Source organism: Corvus kubaryi, unplaced genomic scaffold (genome assembly GCF_017639235.1).
Source record: "Corvus kubaryi isolate FWS band 111438036 unplaced genomic scaffold, C.kubaryi_AGA036_p1.0 37265, whole genome shotgun sequence".
Lineage (NCBI taxonomy): Eukaryota > Metazoa > Chordata > Aves > Passeriformes > Corvidae > Corvus > Corvus kubaryi.
Window position 1 is genome coordinate 1233275 of NW_024581080.1, and position 11536 is coordinate 1244810.

General features: G+C 49.3%; 2 protein-coding genes across 5 annotated transcripts in view; one reads left to right on the forward strand and one right to left on the reverse strand.

Moving 5' to 3' along the window:
- The first annotated feature begins 14 nt into the window (after window positions 1–14).
- On the forward strand, window positions 15–11357 carry GNRH1 (gonadotropin releasing hormone 1). Of its 3 annotated transcripts, none has more exons than XM_042024784.1 (4): window positions 15–724; window positions 2481–2622; window positions 3208–3303; window positions 4749–4925. In XM_042024784.1, exons 2-4 carry the CDS (start codon window positions 2482–2484, stop codon window positions 4788–4790), a joined length of 279 nt encoding a protein of 92 aa, XP_041880718.1. In that variant the 5' UTR covers window positions 15–724; window position 2481; the 3' UTR covers window positions 4791–4925. The 3 variants fall into 3 exon arrangements, with proteins under 3 accessions (XP_041880718.1, XP_041880719.1, XP_041880715.1); XM_042024785.1 differs by lacking the exons at window positions 15–724; window positions 4749–4925 and adding exons at window positions 1747–1953; window positions 11229–11357; XM_042024781.1 differs by lacking the exon at window positions 15–724 and adding an exon at window positions 1770–1953.
- DOCK5 (dedicator of cytokinesis 5) overlaps window positions 5221–11536 on the reverse strand; it is a 72510-nt gene continuing 66194 nt past the window's right edge. For both annotated transcript variants that reach the window (XM_042024776.1, XM_042024775.1), the window contains 2 exons: window positions 11351–11448; window positions 5221–9424 (listed from right to left, as the gene is read on the reverse strand). In XM_042024776.1, coding sequence (XP_041880710.1) covers window positions 9323–9424; window positions 11351–11448 — 200 coding nt within the window. In that variant the 3' untranslated portion in view covers window positions 5221–9322. The remainder of the gene's footprint in view (window positions 9425–11350; window positions 11449–11536) is intronic.

Here is an 11536-nt window from a genome sequence, read left to right on the forward strand (position 1 = left end):
TTGGTTTTAAGCATAAAATAGTGGCTGGAAAAACAAATGTGCTGTGGGGGTTCCTGCAGTGTTCTGAGCCATTAACTGGGAGAATTTGCGTGGAATTTTTTTTGGTTTGTCATTTCTCTCCAAGACTTCTCAGCTTTTTTGTCTCTACCCTTCATATTAATAAAATAGCTGGAGGCAGAATAATCAGAGAATCATGGAATATCCTGAGCTGGAAGGGACCCAAAGATCAGAAAAGTCCAGTTCCTGTGGCTGCACCAGAAACCTGTGGAGAAAAAGTTCAGAGCTGTTCAGGGCAGATCATTAGAGCCGGGTTAAGTGGTGGTTAATGAGGTGCAATTATTGGGCAAAGCTCTTTAAAAAATGTCCAAATCTTTCACCTTTGAATAATGCTCATCTTTGCAAGGCTCACCAGGGAAGGAAGGAGCCCCAAACACAGGGATCCCTGTGTGAATCCTGGTGCCCACGCCAGAGGAACAGGAGCACTGCTCCCCTGAACCCAGCTGTTTTCACAGCTTGATCAGAGCTCGGTGCTGGCCGCCCTCGCCGTGAGTGGGAGGAGCGTTGGGGCAGGAGGAATGACTCTGCTAAGAGTCACCAAATCCTCCCGGAATTACTGACTTACTGAATTACTTTAATCTGTTAAAGCTCCAAGAGGTCGGGGGAGCCGGAGCAGAGGATGTTTGGAGAACAGGGAACAGGGCAGAGAAGACAGAGGAGCTGCCAGGTTGGTAAAAAAACCCCAAAACGCCATTTCTGCTGTCAAAATTACTGAACTGACCTGCTGCATGCAAATAAATCTTTATAAATCTGCAGTGCACAAACTCTCAAGATTTAAAAACAGGGAATCATGGAACGGTTTGGGTTAGAAGAGGCCTTAAAGATCATTTCCATCAGTTCCATCCCCAGCACCTTCCACTGTCCCAGGGTGCTCCAAGCCCCGTCCAGCCTGGCCTTGGGCACCTCCAGGGATCCAGGGGCAGCCACAGCTGCTCTGGGAATTCCATCCCAGCCCCTCCCACCCTCACAGGGGAGGAATTATTCCTACTATAAACCCAATATTACATATTCTTTCCCAACCTAACCCTCCTCTCTGTCAGTTTAACCCATTCCCCCTTGTCCTGTCACTCCAGGCCCTTCTAAAAAGGATTTGGGAATCCCATTCACCCCAGAGACTCCATCGTGCCAGCAAAGTACATTCACCATCACAGACTTGTCCAGTTTGATCCCACCTGGCATTTTACAGAGCAAAGAACACCAAAGCACCTTGATTTAAATGAGGAGGGGGAGGGTTTCAAACTGCTCTGGGCACTTGTGCAATCACAGGCTCCTGTTTGAGCACCAAAGGCGTTTTTCCTTCACGCCTCATAAAGATGTTGCCTGGATCGTGGATTCTCCATCCCTGGAAGTGTCCAAGGCCAGGTTGGAGCAGCCTGGGATAGGGAAAGGTGTCCCTGCCCATGGCAGGGGTGGGAATAGATGAATTTGAGGTCCTTTCCCACCCAAACCATTCCAGGATTCTTAAAAACTGAGCTCAATTCCTCACCCATTTCACACCCTCAACAAATTCAAACACCCAAGAACTTTTTCTGAAGGAACCAGAAGTCACTGACAGAAAAGCTCCTGCATTTCCCAGCAGGATCAGCTGGATCCCAGTGTGGGATTTACAACCTCTTAAAAGCAAGGCTGTTACTTTTATGGCTCTTAGAGAAAACAGCTGAATTTAATTGCTGCACCGGGGTGTTCCAATTATGGGCTTTACTGGTGCTGCGTGACAGTCTCTGTAACAGGAGCGCCCAAAGTGCAGCCCGGGAGAGGGAACTGGATGGAATCTCCTGCTGGGAAAGGGGAGGCACTGGGGCTCTTGGTTATAAAGAGTGAGGTGAGAGCACATTTACAGGACATTTTCCAGAGGAGCAGAGCTGGAGTTACTGCACAACCTCTCTGAGGCAGCAGGTAACGTGCTGGAACAACATCCCACACTGCCTTTTTACTGAGCCAGGGCTTACAGATGCTCCTGTTAAAAAACCCCTTGGATTAGAAGAGGCTGCAAAGGGCAGATTTTAAGGAGCAGGGACATCAGAGCAGAAACCAGCTGAACACATCTGCCAAACACCACCAGGGAATGCAACCTTTGAGGTCCTCACATGCCTGGAACTCAGAAATCCTAATTCAGATCTTCATCCAGATTTCTGAGATGTCCAACCTCCTTCTAGTGAGCTATTCCACACTTTGACAGGCTGCAAACCCAGCTGGGGCTCCCGCCCAGGAGGTGCAGATCAGAACTGGAGCAGGCTCAGGTGGGATTTTGGGGTGTCTGTGCAGGGCCAGGAGCTGGAATTCCACAATCCTTGTGGGTCCCTTCCAGCTCAGCACATTCCACGGTTCCGGGATCCGAAAATGCCGCGTTTCCTTCCCTCTCCACGGTACCGACGGAGCTGTGATGCCTTTATGACCAGCAAGGGGCTGTTTTCTCTCTCCAGGATGGAGAAGTCCAGCAGGATCGTGGCCAGTGCCCTGCTGGGTGTGCTGTGTGTGGGGCTGTGCCTGGCTCAGCACTGGTCCTACGGCCTCCAGCCAGGGGGGAAGAGGAGCACCGGGGACCTGCTGGGACCATTCCAAGAGGTGGGTGCTGGGCTGGGAGACAACCCTGGCCTGGAAAAGATGCAGCCAAAAAGTGGCAGAGGCTTCCCTCTACACCTGTCTGCGTGTCTGTCCACCAGCCACCCCCAGATCTGGGGATAAACAATTGTTTTAAGTAGGATTTGGAAAATAAGGGGCGAGGTGCCATTTGTCAGCCTGGCACAAAGAACAGCAGCCAGAGGGTTTGGGCAGCCAGCTCCAAGGGAGAGATGCAGCTCTGAGGTCCAGGTTAAGCCTGATTCCACCCTCTCCCGAAATTCCAATATTCTGATGGGTTATTTTATGACAATTCCTCCACCTCCCTTAAAATTTTGGCAATTCACACGTGGTGGATGCTCAGCAATTAAATGACAAAGCACATGTGGAAGGTTCTGTCCACCAGTGGTTTTCCCCTCTTTCCTGATCAGTACTCTATGTCTAGTTCCTCCTCATTCCAGCATCCCGGGGTTTGTGAGAAAAAGGTGAATTTCAGTTGTGTAGGGGAAAAGTGGGGTGGAGTCGCTTTTGGCAGACAAATCTCCTTTCCTGACGGGTCTATCAGTTCCTTGTGTCACTTTTCCAACACAGATTGCAAATGAGATGGCAGAATTAGGGGAGGTACAGCAGAGGGAGTGCCCAGGCTCGTACCAGAACTCCAGGATCAGGGACCTGAAGGAAGCCATGGTGAGTAATGTGGTTTTTCTGTCATCACTATTGGAAAATTTAAAGAAAATACATTTGGGGAGGGGGGGGGAGAACAGTGGTGGAGGAGGAGGAAGAGGGATTGAAGCTCAGTTCACATGAGGAAATACTGGCTCTGCCCTTATCAAGGAATCCCAGGATGGTTTGGGTTGGAAGGGACCTAAAATCCACCTCATCCCATGGACAGGGACACTCCCACTGGACAACATTACCTGCACCGGTCCCTCCCTGTCACCTGCACCATTCCCAATCCCTCCCTGGGACACTGCCAGGACAGGGATCCATCATTCCAAAGCTCCTGGTGTAGCCGTGGTGTTTCCTCTCTGAATTGACCCAAACCAAGCCCTGAGCAGGGGCAGCTGCCGAGCCGGGGCTGTCCCTGCCCGCTGCAGGACAGGGCCAGATGGAAGCTGCTGCTCCCAGGGCCCCCGGGCTGGGAAATGCATCTCCATGAGCTGCTGCAGCACAGTGACAGCAGAGACCTCACAGCTGAGTGAACTGACACGGAATGAGCCTGCTCGGGCTAAAATGGGCTTTTTCATTAACCCAGCAGCACCTTGATGGGGCCAGATGGCCCCACTTCCTGGGAAGTGTCCCTGTGCCATCCCAAAAGCTCAATCTCGACTTCAAGTTGAAGCCAAACCCCAAAGCTCTTGAGTGCCTGAAAGGCTCTCCAGCCTCTCACCGAGGAGCCAGGCCTGGAAAAGGCTCGTGAACTCAGCACCAGTAAGGCAGAGCCTGAATTCCACTGGATTTTCATGCAGAAACTACCTAAATAAATAGGATTTTAGCTCATCTTTCATCCTGCTTGTACTGAACGTGGAGTCGTGGCCCACAACTTGCAGCAGCACTGCCTGCACAGTGAAAGGCAGCAGCAGTAATTTACCGTATTTAAGTATTTTTTGTACTGCAAGAGATGATGTTAGGCAGGAAAACACACCAGAGTAATCACCAGGATATTTGAAATGAGTTCCTTCTGGCTCACAGAGGGAAACTTGGCCTGACTTTGCAGAGCTGAAAGGACCGAACCCCACCAGATCCTGAGGTTTGCCCAGAAACTTCTGATTTCTTGCTGCTTAATGACACTAAAAACCACGTTTTCCACACCCAGCTTTTCCCACCTAGCACATTCCTGGAGTTGCTACAGGAATATTAAGCAGGGAAGAAAGGGGAGTGGCTGGAAATGTTCCATCCCATGGAAAAACTCCAATTATCATCATTTCCTGGGGAAGGTGGGAGGGAGCACAAAACCCCCCCTCACTGAGGCACTTCAGGGAATAAAACCCAGATTTCACCCAGATACTCACCCAGTTCATCTCCATCCAGAACACCCCAGGGCTTCAGCTCTGTGGCGTTTTAGCACCTGAAAATTCCATCCTCAAAGCCATTTCTGCTCTTTGAAACCAGCATTTGGTGTGTGGTTACAGGAGAGGCTGGTGGAGGCAGAAGGCAGAAGAAAGAAGGTTTAACCCCAAAGAAGGTTTAACCCCAGAGCCAAATGGAGCAACAGACCCAGAATGAGGTTTCGAAACTTGTGTAAAATCAACTCCTCCTCAAATGGTCTTTGCTTGGATCAATGTGTGAATAAATACCCTGGAACTGCATTAAAATAGTGGAAAATGGTTGTGTAGATGATGGGATTTCTGTAAAAGCAGCCACATCCCAAGCTGGGGTGGGAGCAGCAGAGCAGGGCCTGCTTTGGGGCCTGCAGGGACAATCTGGATGCTACAACTTTTGTTCCACATGAACAGACAAAGCCAGGGCCTCATCCCACTCCCCTCTGGGTACAACAGCAAGAAAACTTTGATAAAAGGTAAGAATAAACTTACTTTTGGGATTATCTTCCCCCGTCCGTCAGTGGGCCATGGAAGAAAGACTTTTACTGCTCTTTTTTTCTGGTTCAGTCATAAAAACTACATTTATTTTAAAAATGTATTTACAAACTTTACAACGGTCAATACATTTTAAAAACCCACGAAAATGTGTACACCTCGCTTTACAGACTTAGTGATGCACGTGGCATCTGCCCAGAGAGCTGCAGAGCCCTTTCCAAAGCTCCTGCTCTCTCCAGAGCCACTTTAAAGCTGTATTTTTTACTGATTCGGTTGCAGAGGAGTAAAAAAAAGAGGGGGAAAATAAAATAAAATAAAGAATGTATTTGCAGTCTGCAAAGGTGGGTTTGCAATGAAACCACCAACCCACGATCCCAGAACACACAGAAAGTCCTTCCACAGCACCCAACTCCTCCTGAATTCACAAGGAACACGGCCCAGGGCTTACAGTGATGAAACCTGTGGGGTAGCACAGTGAGAAGCAATGAATGAAATGATTGGGGTGGACTCTGGAGCTGCTGAGGCGCTTCCACCCCTGCCTGAAAACACCAACCAGCAGCACAGGGACCTGAAAAACAGGTTAAGGTGTGAACCACCTTTGAGTATCCCCTTTAGTGCCCACACTGCCCTAAAGGTGCTTTAATTAATGTTTGGAGAGCAGAATCAGGTGAACCCCGTGCTTTTGAACAGCCATAAAATCACATTATTTGTTTATTTTTCCTCCCTGCTGTAGTCCTTGGGAAAGCTCACCCTGATCCACCAGAGAATTTGGTCTGCAACAGTAAAAACAGGATAAAGTTTTTAATTAAAAATAAAAATAATCAAAAGAAGGTAGCAGAGATAAGTCAGGAATGTTTTCACTATATAAAAAATTAGTTAAATTACAGATTTAAGCTTATTATTTCCATTTACAATGATAAAAATAAATAAGGAGAGGAAAATCTGAGGTGTTGTCACTGCAGGTCCAACTGAGTGTAACTCTGGAGCAAACACTGGGCTGGCAGGGGGAGTTTCTGGGATGCAGGTTCCCAAAAACCCTCTGCACATCCATCCTGGAGCTCTCTGCAGATCACAGAGCTGCTCTCCCTGGAATCTGTGTCCTTTCCTAATCCACTAATCCACTGAAAGGCAAAGCTGCCTGCTCCCCTCTGCCTCTGATGTGGATTAGAGCCTGTCGCAGTTTTAAAGGAATTTATCACAGCATGACAAATCTTAATTAAAAGCTCCAGAAAACAAGTGTTGAGCACATTTCTCCAAAGGAGAAAAAATGAAATCCTCAAAGACTCGAAATTTCACAGCAGCTTTGAACAGCCTGGCTCTGAAATGGGATTAGGTTTTGTCTCCTCTGCAGAGTGGATGTTTTAACTCTGAGATTTTAATCAAAACCATGAATTGGGTAGAAATTGCTGCAATTTGTGGTGTGCAGAGATCATCATTACGGACTGTCCCATTCCCATTTTTAACCCTCCAGTCTGAAACAATTAGAGACATTTCCAAAAGCACCTAATTAACCTGAAGAGATGATTCTTGTTTGAAAAAGGAAACAGAGACACTTTAAATTGTCTCTGAAAATTAAATCTCACAGCTTAAGTCAGGCAGGTACCCGAGCAAAAAGCAAACACTGAAAAAATCAGGGGTGTGGTGGGATTTGTCCGATGAGTGGGCACTTAATTCCATTGATTTAGCATCAGTCAAACGCCCTGTTCTTACTCCCACACTCAAATGTGTCAAATCTGACACTTGGGTGATTTTTTTCCCCTAAAACTGGCCCAAAACCCAGAGTCATCTGGGCACAGAACAGAAATTCCATCTTGCACCTCTGAGCCAGCGATGCCAACTTTTGTCAGCCAGAACAGAACCCTGCCCATGCTCAGGTGAGAGTGCTGGACACCAGTCTGGGGACACAGGAAGGGGTGGGACAAGTTTGCAAGCTTTAGGACATAAGTAATGCTGAGAAAGGGGGGAAAAAAATGAACCAAATTTAGATTCCTTTTGGGCAAATCTGCCAGTGAAAATGCCCAAAATACCTTGGGAAGAAAACCTTGTTCTGAACTCTTCTGTGTCAGCTGTTCCCCAGCTCCCAGTTCAGAGGGCGCCCATCCCAGTGCCCAACTGGGCAGCACAGGGAGGGAGAGGCGAAGCCTGAGCTGGTGAGCAGCACACGCAGGGGAGGTTTAAGGGTGAGAGGAGCAGTTTCCAGGCAGAGCAGAGCTGCAGCTGCTCTCACCCCTGGCACCGGCACCATCTAAGGAAGGGAAGGAAGCGAGGGATAATTAACCCCTGATATGCCAAGGATTCTGCTCAAAATCCTGGTCTGGAACTGCAAAAAATGCAGCCAGAGCCAAATCTCCCCGAGTTAAAGAGCAAAAAGGTGGATGAAGATCAGCTGAAAAATTCTTCCCAAGGCCAGGCCTCCTCCTGTGAGGGCTTTTTGCATGGAGTGGTTCCGTTCTCCAGGAAAAAACCTGGATGCACAAGGTCCCTCCACGTGTTAAGGTTGTTGAAGCAGAACAAAAAGGCTGGAAAAGAGAACTCCAAAGTCACTTGGAACCAGAACACCTGAACCTGGCAGCTCAGTCTGTTTGCCCTCACCAGGGAAACCATTCCTGGGATCCCTCCTCTGTTCCTGCTGATTTACACAGGGAGTGAAACCCAACCCGCTCTGAAAAGCGCCCAGCACTGAGGCAAGAGGCGGATGGAAGGCACTGAATTAGCAATAGGTGCTGCTAAGACGCCCTTCAGACAACTCAGACCACATCCTGCTGCTCTGCCTGAAGCGGAATTCTCACCCAGACAAAAGCTGCTGTTCACCAGCAGCTCCGGGGATCTGGGCTCGGCTGAGCCGGAGGGCAGCGGCCAGGAAATGCAAAGACAAAAACCCCAGCGGTTTTCAAATCAAGCGGTGTTTGTGTCCAGGAACACAACGAGGAGCTGACACATCCTACAACGCCCCAGAGAGGGGGGAGCCTGGCCAGGGTGTCCAGGAAGATTCCCAAGATTTCCCCTGAGAAGCAGCAGCCCGGAGACAGCTGGAAGTGTGTGCAGCCATCGGGCTGGGATGGATGGGATGTGACTGCAGTGCCACCTCCAAAGCGGCTCCAACCTGGAGGTGATGGGAATCTGGGATGACTCTGGGATGAGGGCAATCTGTCTCCAGAGCTGGGCAGGAAGCACAGCAGCTCCTGGAGTCACACTGGTGTCAAAAGAATAGGGAAGGACAAAAGAAAATGACAACTTCAGTCTGAAAAAAACCCTCCTGGGGGTGCTTTTTGTTGGGCTGGGTTTGGCTTTCCCTGAAAAAGCCTTTGCTGAGGAAACTTCTCATTAGATTTAACAAACTTTGGGTTTTCAGTAAGGTCAGAGACCCATTTCAGTCAGGGGAGCACAATAAAGGCCTGCAACCCCCCAGCCCAACAATAACTGTATTTCCTGCTCTGAGCAACACCCTCTGCAGGGTTTCAGTGCCTCTTCCCAACTTCTACAAGATAATCAGAAGCAAAATGACAGAATTAACAGAATTATTTCCTGGAAGAGAAAGCAAAATCTTCATCAGTATTGATGATAAATAAACAGGCCACAGGCTGTTTATGGAACTGGTACCAGTCCAGCCCTGGTACCAGTGCAGGGGGTACCAGTAAAGCCCTGGTACCAGTGCAGGTAGCACCAGTCCAGCCCTGGTACCCGTGCAGGTAGCACCAGTCCAGCCCTGGTACCCGTGCAGCCTCTGTCATCTCCAACATTCACAGCAGAGATTTTCTCCACCCCACTAAAAAGCACAAAATGAGATCTTGCACCAAACCAGGCACGAGCTGAGCAGAGAGCCTGACCCAGGCAGGAAACCCCAGCGCCCTGGGGGGGTACCACCAGTGAGAGCACCCCGGGATTCCCAGTTACACTGGGAAGGAGCTGCTGGGATTGCAGCAGGGAAGCGACTCGGGACAGACAAGAGCAGGACAGAGAAGAATTCCAGCAGGGAGACGTCTGGATTAGTGTGTCAGTACTGCACAGGCAGAGGGGAGGGAATCCAGCCCCAGCGAAGTTCCTTTGTGGCATTTCCCAAGACACAGCTCCATGGGAAGCGCTGGGATGGCAGGGGAGATCACCAGGCTGCAGGGTCCGTGGAAATAAAGCAGCCACTGCACGCTGGGCATTGCTGGGACCCCAAATCCTCACTGCAGCCCCTGCTCCGAGGACACCACGCTGGATTTCCTGGTTTTTGGGGGTGGAGGGGGAGGTTTGGCCTCACGTCTGCTGGGCAGCGGCGGAGCAACCTGAGGAGATGGAAACACACAGAAAAATAAACCATTGCTGGCAAGCAGAAGGCGTTCTGTTTCACCAAATGAGAAATCCAAAAGGTCCTGATGGTTCTTTGAGGAGCAAATCTTCAAATCCAGCCTCAGCTCCATGTGATGGGGCAAACAAGGACAGATCCCCAGGAGATAACAGAAGCTGAAATGTTTTAGTTGCTAAAATATGCTTAGGATAGACTTTAATTGCTTCTGCCTGCAGCCCAACTTTAGCATTTATTCCTCTTTTTGGTGATCAGTAAAATGGCAACAAGCCCATTTCCTCCCAGGTTTCAAAATTCAGTTTTTTTTCCTCTTGCTGGCTGGATGATGCACAAAGAGGCTGTAAAATGCTTCAGAATCAGACTGGTAAAACTCAACACCCTACGATGGGAGCAAGGGCAGTTCCAGTTCAACCAGGCACGTCCTGCCTGCCTGCAGAGGGGCTTGGAGGGTGCTTCTTGTTCTTGCAGAAAACTGCACTAATGGGGTTTTTCAAGTTGTCTCTGCCTGTTTTAAGGGGCATCCTGCAAATAAATGAGATGGGAAAGGCCAGGAGAGCCAGGAGCTTGTGTGGTTCACCACTCCCCCAGCCAAAACTCAACATTTCAGGACCCCCTTCTCAGCCAAAACTCAACATTTCAGGACTGTTTTAACCAAAGGAAGACAGACCCAACTTTACAAGTGCAAGTAACAAAACCCTTCAGAAAATCCTTCCCAATCTCCCTTCACAGCCCTGTGAACCCTTTCCCTCTGGCTGCCAGCCAAGGGGATGCTGCAGGCCAGGACATGGCAGTAATTAGTTCCTTACAGGACTCTGGGGAAGGAGGTTCTTTCATTAATCCTCTTGATCCAGTGACTCCCACAGCACCCCTGGAGCTGGGATCTCTCTGCTGGGCACAGCACCACAGCAGCCACACCATCAATCCCAGCCAAATGAAGGGCAAAGGAGAAAAACTTCCTCCTTATCCCATAATTCAAGGCTTTACTCCAGCATCACATCACAGAATTAAGGGATGAGCTGTTTCCTTGTCTCTCTGTGCTGCTGATGTGGTTAAGTGTGATCACTCTTCAAATTCCTTTTGGACAAATCCCAGTTTATCTCACTCAGGTACTCCCCAAATCCTCTCTGGAGGCTGGGCTGGGGAGGACACCCGTCCCTTTCAGTTGCAGAAGGGGATTCCTAACAGGTTTTGGGGAGGCACCATCCCTCCCAGCCACAGAAGGATCCTTTCTTTGCTTCCCACTGCTAAGGAATTAGTCTGGCATCACCAACCCCTTCATGTCAGGGGCAGGTGAAACAATTCTGGCACAATATTTGCGTGTCAGGGATTCCAGACAGCCTGGAGACACCGAAGTGTATGAGAAACATCAGTGATGCAGCACTGAAAAAGGGAAAACTCGAAATTCCTACAAGGAAATCACTTCATGGAATTGAGACAAAGGCCAGGATTTAAATACAGCCTTTTCAAAGTCACCAGTGGCTGAAAAATCAGATTCTTCTGAGCTGGGGCTTAGAAGGAGATGCTGATCACCTCTGAAAATGGTGAATTTCCCCCCCCCCCCCACTTCTTGTTCAGCCCAAATTATTGCTCTACTTTAGGCTGATCGTGTTTTTGAAACTTTTGCTGCTGGTTTATTTTCCACCTCTCTTCCCACCCCACACACCGTTTTCCTGACCAAGGACAACACAACTCCCACTTGGAAAAAACAACAATCCAGGCACTGCGCTCCACTGCCTTCTCCTGAGGCAAAAAAACCCCCTTTTTTCCTTCTTTTGTGGTTTCAGGGAGTGAAGCAGTGAAAGGATGAGAAAAGTTTCAAGCAGCAGCACCCCAAGAGCAGCTTGGAAAACTCCAGTGGTGCCTGGGAAGCTGCTGCCCAAGAACCCATCAGCTCCCAGCTCCTCACCTCCGCTGAGCTCCTGGGGGTGCTGCTCTCGTAGGGTTTGCTTTTGGGTGGAGGGGGGGGCGGCGTGGCCAGTCCGTCAGCCTGCAAGGAGGGGAAGCCTGGAAGCAACAACAACAAGGAGAGAATAAGGAAAAGTGAGGAAAAAAGAAGAAAAAAAAATAAAATGAAATGGGGCAAAGGGGAAAA

Bases quoted from the DNA above. Each gene is read 5' to 3' on its own strand.
- GNRH1 (XM_042024784.1), top strand. From the start codon at position 2,482: ATGGAGAAGTCCAGCAGGATCGTGGCCAGTGCCCTGCTGGGTGTGCTG. The intron at 2,623-3,207 runs GTGGGTGCTGGG...TTTCCAACACAG, and splicing joins TGCTGGGACCATTCCAAGAG to ATTGCAAATGAGATGGCAGA. The intron at 3,304-4,748 runs GTGAGTAATGTG...GTGTGGTTACAG, and splicing joins GGGACCTGAAGGAAGCCATG to GAGAGGCTGGTGGAGGCAGA.